This window comes from Lagopus muta, chromosome 2 (assembly GCF_023343835.1).
Source record: "Lagopus muta isolate bLagMut1 chromosome 2, bLagMut1 primary, whole genome shotgun sequence".
In the NCBI taxonomy this organism is placed as follows: domain Eukaryota; kingdom Metazoa; phylum Chordata; class Aves; order Galliformes; family Phasianidae; genus Lagopus; species Lagopus muta.
Genome location: NC_064434.1, coordinates 80,402,925 through 80,410,000, shown reverse-complemented (window position 1 = coordinate 80,410,000; position 7,076 = coordinate 80,402,925). Strand labels below are relative to the sequence as shown.

Sequence of the window (7,076 nt, the reverse complement as noted above, 5' to 3'; positions counted from 1 at the left end):
CCTGATGTTCGAACCTTTCTTTTCGCTCCCAAGGGCCTTCTTGAAACTGTTTCTTTTGAGAAAGCAGGTCCTGCGTGTTGCCAGGACAAGATGGCAAACTGTCATCGTCCTGAAATCCTCCAGGAGATGTGGAATGATGTCAAACAACATATTCTTTCTGTTCAACATTCTATTCGAACACATTAGAAGTACAATTAATCCCTACCATCTCTGTCTATCTGTAGTATGGAATGAGGTGGCTTTCCCAGCCTTTGCGTAGTGTGGCAGGCTGAGCTTGGAACCAAGATTTCTGGAATCCTATCCTATGATTTTAACATAATCCTCTGGGAGCTGGATTCACCCCTTGTTCAGTCCCCACACCTTTGCTTTTATCAGGTTATATTTAAGGCTGTTTTCTCAGCCTCCTGTGCCATTTCCTTGAGCGCTTTTCTCTTCAAGACAGCCCTAGGCTTTTTGGTCTCACTTTTGAGAGATGGGTTCATGTGAGGTTTAAAACATGGTAAAATGCTTGTTGGTCTTGCAGGAGACCTGGTGCTGTGATTGCAAGAGAGATGTCACTGCTTGAATAGTAGTGATTCAATTAAAGTGATGTCCCTTTCCACTAAATGGAGCTTAAGGTATTCTTAACAGTAGAACAAAGCTGAATGTACACCCCCATGTTTCTAAGCTATGTGACAGCCCAGGTGGACCCAGGGGGGATTGGGGAGAGAAAAATTAAACTGACACAACATTTATCTCCAGCATTCTCATTTTGCTATAAGTTAGTGCTATATATTGCTTTACACTGCAGAGTAAGGGTTAGTTTATATAATATTTCTATCAAACTCTGGTAACAATGATGATGACAAAGTGTTTTGGTACTGCAGCGCTTGCTCAAAAACCCTCTTGTACAGTACAACTGTACTTAATGTTTTGCTGTGGAAATTCCCTATGTAGAAATGCCTTTAGGCAGGTGAGATGGAGGTTACAGAAGGCAGGTAAAAGTATGGGTGGTGGGATGGCCAAAGGGAGAAGCATGCAAGTTGGAAGGCTTGAGGCTAAAGAGTTTGTGCACCATGTGGGGCACAGCTGAGCAACTTGAGGCAACATTTAACTGTGAGCAAGAGCTGCAGATAAATATTCTAATTCTCCATGGGATGGCTGGCAATTAGTTTTCGCAGCAAGGTCATGTTTGGGAAGGGAGAACAGAGCCACCAGCCGGCAAACATAGCCCAGAGAATGAGAAGAGAGATTTCAATAGCTTTGATGCTGTAGGGTGTCAGGACCCCACTGAAACAGGGGTGGTATAGGTCAGGAGGAGAGTGTGCTATAGGATAGGAAGGGACAGAGTTTTTCTCTTTTAATCATAGAGCAGGGAGTCTTCATCATCACAGAGTGTGTCTTGGCACTGCAAGCAATGTTCTGCAGTGCATGTGGGTAGAGGTGTTACAGCATGTCTGCAGAGGGCTGGAGCAGCATGATAAGAGGCAGTGTTTTGGATTTGAAGTGTACTGGCAAAGGTTACGTGGGCATCTGAATTGCTGCTCTGCCATTGTTCGCTTGACAAGCAATCGTGCAGTCTTTTACTGATAAGTCACTGTCTTACTTAAAAAGCATAAACATGTGTTCATATGTATATATGTACATACAAAAGTTCCTGCTTTCTTCTTCCTTCTGTGTTCAACAAGAATTTTCTGCCATCCAGGCAGGGGAAGGTCACTCATCTGCTCAGTTGTATTAGTGGAGCTTTGACTGTTGTTTCAGAGATGGCAGGCAAGTTCCTACAAGTCCTGCAGATGAAAAAGATTAAGGGATTTGTCCTTGTTTATGCCATCATACTGTTCAAATAAACATATTACTTCTCTTAGTCAATAGCTTGGATAGTAATGAGCCCATCATGATTGTGCCAACCAAGTAACATCAGACTGGAAGGGCAGTGGGAGACTGGCATGAGTTGTCCAGGGAGGTGGTGGATAGCCTGGCCCTGGAGACACTCAAGGTCGGGCTAGACAAGACTCTAAGCACTCTGGTGTAGCTGTAGGTGTCTCTGTTTGCTGCAGGGGAGTTGGACCAGCTGACCTTCTAAGGTCCTTTCCAACTCAAATAATTGTGATTCTAAAAAGATAATAGCTTGCTGCCTGAGTGCTGTGTGGCCATGCCATGAATGGAGAACCCAGCAGCAAGAGCAGCTGGCTGCCCACGGTCCTGTGGCCACTCTTGTGTCATAGCTGCTCAGTGCTTTGTGGTGACACCAGTTTGTACAGGCTGAACCTCAAAGGCAGATCTCTGCTGCTTAAGCCCAGCCTGCCCTGAGTCTGTGCTGCTGGTGCATGGAACCAGCATAAATCTGAGCACTTCTGTTTGCCATCTGGTTAGGTTTAGAGCATTTTGGTCATGCCTGGAGCAAAATAAGAAATCACTTAAAAAAAAAAAAAAAAAAAAAAATCCATGAAAGAAAATAGTAGTTCAGCTAACCTTGAGGAAAAAGTGGGTGCTTAGTTCAGCTGTGACAGGTTGTATAAATCGGTGTTTGTTTCAGAAGGCTCACTCAGGCTCTTTGCTTTAAACCCTTGGATCACCTGTCTTCCTGTCTTGTCACTGTCTTGTTAGTTTGCATTGTATTTCACTAATAGCAGCTGGAGCTGTGACTCTGGAGTCACCTGGAAGTGTTGCAGCAAGACAGGGCAGTGCATCCCAAGGGCACTCTCACTGAGGTAGTGGTTCTTAGACACGTGTGGGTTTCTCTGTTCCTTGAAGTGTGACTGGAGTTCTCCCTCGAACAAGCACAGGTGTCTCATTGGGCTGCACAGTCACTTTCGATACATCTCAGCCGCTTCAGTGATCACACAGATGCTTTTGGATTAGGGAACCAAGGGCTGCTCATACAGATCTCTAGAGTTAAGGTGATTTTTTCATTAGGTCCTATTTTCTTGCTGTTTCTCTCTCCCTGCTGTTGATTAGAACTGCAGTGGATCACTGGTTGGGGATGTGCAGTTTTGTAAACTCTGGGAACTTTCTTTCCATGAATTTTTCCTTTGCACAACTCTCTTGTTCTCCTGGCTGGACTGGCAGTCACTGGTCTACTCCTAGAATCCTGGGAAGAGAGAGAGGAGCCCTAGAGCTAATGCATTTTCTGGTCCCATGGAGACTGTTTCCTCTGGCACAGAGTTGCAATGGTTGCTGTGTAACTTGGGAAAGGCTTGTTTTTCCTGTAGCATGCACTATGCATGTTCTAGGGACGTACTGAAAGCCATATGGAGCATCAAGGCCCTTTCTAACTCCACTCAGCCCTCTGCATAGTAAATTTATAGTCATTAGGCCCATTTTAGACAAGCATAGAGCAGCCATGATTTGAACAGATCCCTGCTTTAACCTCTTGTGTATGCTCATCTCTGGGAGAGCAGGGAGTTCTTGATCCTTAGCCCATTCAGGGAGGTCTTTAAAAACAAAACAAAACAAAAACCTCCATGTTTTCTTTTCAGTGCCTAGAGCTGCTAATCTCAACAGTGCCTAAGAACTTTAAGTAGAAGGTGATACCAGGCTCCCAGGAAATAAGGATAATTACTCAATTCTCCATCTTCTGAGTCTTTTGTGTCTCATACCCAGCGCTATCTGGCTCTTCCCTTCTGTGGTTCGAGAGGTGGCTCTTCCATCCTTCTGTGGGCACAGCTGTCATGGGTAGTGGAGTCAAGGGGGTGGAGTGCTGTTTGTTTCCTTCGTTACCTCTTCTTTCTTCTCTGCAGCTCCTGCTCAGGCCCAAATTATCCATGCTGGGCAGGCGTGTGTAGTGAAGGAGGACAACATCAGTGAACGTGTTTACACGATTCGGGAAGGGGACACGCTGGTCCTGCAGTGTCTGGTCACAGGACACCCCCGGCCACAGGTAAGACTTCAGTCTCACCTGTCAGCAGGATGCCCAACTTTATCCTGCATGTTGGAGCCAGGTAGTGTCCTATGGCCCGAATATTAACTGTTCAAACTGTGAAGAAGCCTTGTTTTCAAGGAATATGTTCCAAACTGTTTTTCAGGAGCCTACCCAAAACATCTAGTGGTATTCAGTATGTGAAGTTTCTCTCAAAATAGAAGAGCCCATTGTACAATCTACCCTCAAACCTTTGACCTCACTTTCTACAAAAACCTGAACAGACTAGAGAAGATTTGACCCAAATGCTGACCACAGAAGTAGGTCCTTCATGGCTCATCTCTCTCTTTGATTCTCTGGTTGTGCAGGCAAGGAGGAACTTGCCTGGGGGAGTTCAGAAAGTTGCTTGTGGCGTACTCTGTAGAGCTCCACAAAGAGCCCACTGGTCCTTGCTTTAGAGCCATCAACAAGAGGCAGATTCAGACCTGTGGTGCTGGATGTGTTCATGCTGTGGTCAGCCTCAGCTCAGTGAGGAGGCTTGGGAGTGAATATGGCTAACTGCTGCAGTCCTTCCTCGGGGCCCCTGAAGTGCCACACAGCCTCAAGTCCTGTGCAACCCCCTCTGCACCCCTCAAATACTCAGAGTAGGCTGTTTCAATATCAGTGTAAATGGTGTCTATAAAGATGCTCAGCCAGGAGCATGGGTCTGCCTGCTCTTGGACAATATGGAAGGCATGGCAGCTGGTGTGTGCTGGGAGGCAGCATATGCCAGAATACGCTCAAGGGATCCAAGTATGATATGTGCACCTTCTTGGCCCTCTTTTTCAGTCATTCCAATCAAAGGCATTTGTGCTGAGCAGTACACATTAGCATGTGTCGGTCAACCTCTCCATGGACTTGCTTGTGAAGAGATGGTTTACTGAGAGGAGACAACAAAGGAGCAGGAAGGAGGCTCAGCAGGATTTGAAATGAATTGTCCATCAAAGCATATCCTGGAAGCAATTAAAATATAAATAAATCTGAACCAAGACAGCAAGAATGACCAGCTTAGACTTGTGAAAGTGCTAGGTGGGTGATAGCTGTGTACATCAGAAGTGAGGAGGATGGTGGGGCTGGCTCTACCTAAGGATGTTGAACATGTTGCTGGTTGTGGAGATTTGAACCTGAGAAGACAGATTTCTGTAGCAGAGCCTGATGCAGACAGCATGCTTGTGGGCAACACTGAGGTGTGATATTGCCCGGACACACCCAGGGGACACTTGTAATGCAGAGCCAGGCATGATGAGGGAGGCCTGGCACCTGTGCATTAAACATGGGATGTGTCCTATTTCTGCCCCCTCTCTTCACAGATAGATTTCTTTCTCAGCTAAGCTCTTTTCCTAACCTTTGTTTAATCTTTTCCTTCTTATCAGGCAGTCATTAAAGTATGAAAATGTGGCCAAAATACTTAAATGAGATTGAAATTGAAAAGATTAAAGAGCTGGCTGAAGTATTTTTGCAAACAGGAAACTTGATGCCCTCAGACAATTTCATAATAAGCCTACAAAGGCTAAATAAATCCTTGATCATTAGCTCCAAAGTCTGCTCAGCCTGGTGCTGTGAGACTGTGATTTAAACATGCCTGTCGTTTCTAGAGCGCCAGCATCAATCAGAAGGTGGCAGTGAGCTTTAGGCAAAGCCTGGGGTCAGGGGTCAAGGAATCTGGTCCTTCCCATCCATTGCCAAAGTTGAATGAATGTCTGTCTCCTTTCTGTTGGCAGATCCTGTTGGATCCCAGCCCCAGAGACTAGATGGCGCAGGTGTGGGAGCCATCAGTGTCATCAGCCTTTAGAAGGGTAGTTTGTGATATAAGCAGTCAATGGGCTGAAGTAAGCCGTCTCTACCTTCTATCATCTGGGCTGTAGAAAACGAGGGCAAGCTTGTACCAATGCTGCTTAGACTACACCTCATTACAAGCCTTAAAATACCTTTCAGTCTTTAGAAGTGTTGTCCTCTTGCCAACATTCATTGTGAAATACTGAGTCACTATGTTGCCCCCATCAGTCAGGACTTTAAGACACGTAACATATGGTCAGAAATCCAAGATACCCTGAAATCTGAAGGGATTCTTGTTTCTTTTCTTTTTCTTTGTTTTAAAATCAAAGTAAAAGTTTGTGTACTGCAGAAGGGTGACATATAAAAGTAACATACGTGGGGTTCCCCTGTGGGAAGGAGGTGAGAGCCACATAGTGACAGCAGTTTCAACTGTTGGAAAAGCAAACAGCAGAAATAACCTTGCTGTCCAGAGAAAGATGAAAGGGTGCTGACTGCAATAAAAGCTCTGTAGCTGTAAGCTGATGTCTTCTATAGCTTCATGGCCTGCTAGCCACGTGGGATCCTGAGGCTTAACGATGAAAGTCCTGTGCTGCTCATACAGTGATATTAAACTAAGCAAGTTAGAGGACAAGATCAGGGGTGATGAGTGTGTTGTGTGTGTCTGTGATCTGAAGGATTATCCCAGGTGCTAGGACATAAGAATTGGTGATGGCTAAGAATTAGCAGCTAGTCTGCAGAGACATACTGAGATCAGCAGTTGAACTTTGGTAGTCTGGTGGTGCTTTGAGGCCCATTTCTATAAATGGCTGGGGAGGGGAGAAAAGGGAGCTCTGCTGTCCCCTGGGATCTCTGGTTTCTGTCGCTGGTAGATTGTGTTTCTCTTTCTTGTGCAGGTGAGATGGACCAAAACAGCTGGCAGCGCATCGGACAAATTCCAAGAGACGTCAGTGCTTAACGAGACCCTTCGGATTGAGAAGATCCAAAGGCTGCAGGGGGGCCGCTATTACTGTAAAGCAGAAAATGGGGTTGGGGTCCCTGCCATCAAGTCCATTCGAGTAGATGTGCAGTGTAAGTCGTTTAGTGGCAACCCAGATCTTCCCACAGTTCTACTGTGTGTCTCTGTCTTGCTGCGGGGCTAGTAGGGAGCTGCATTGCCCTAGGACTGTGTGCACCTAATTCAGTGGCAAAGGGACTATTGTGCTGTTTTTCTCTAGAGATCAGATATCCATCTGGGAAAAAGATGGCTCTGCCTGTCCAGGTCAATGCTCTTGTCTAGGTATTGTGGTGTCTGCCACTACAAGAAGTCCTAGCATTAGTGTGGGACGTAGCATTGTAGATGGCTTCTGCAGTCTTTATCTTCATTTTGAAGATGGCTTGGTTCTTGAAATCAGTACTTCTTCAGATGTCTGGTGTCTGGAGT

The 7,076-nt window shown here is 45.7% G+C and overlaps 1 protein-coding gene across 4 annotated transcripts in view; it reads left to right on the top strand.

Annotated features, from left to right (window-relative positions):
• MDGA1 (MAM domain containing glycosylphosphatidylinositol anchor 1) overlaps positions 1-7,076 on the top strand; it is a 128,906-nt gene that overhangs the window by 37,398 nt on the left and 84,432 nt on the right. For 3 of the 4 annotated variants that reach the window (XM_048935581.1, XM_048935582.1, XM_048935584.1), the window contains exons 2-3: positions 3,723-3,862; positions 6,550-6,724. In XM_048935581.1, the coding sequence (XP_048791538.1) occupies positions 3,723-3,862; positions 6,550-6,724 (315 nt within the window). Of the gene's footprint in view, positions 1-3,722; positions 3,863-4,007; positions 4,162-6,549; positions 6,725-7,076 lie in introns of those variants that run through there. The other variant, XM_048935583.1, reaches the window with a different exon arrangement.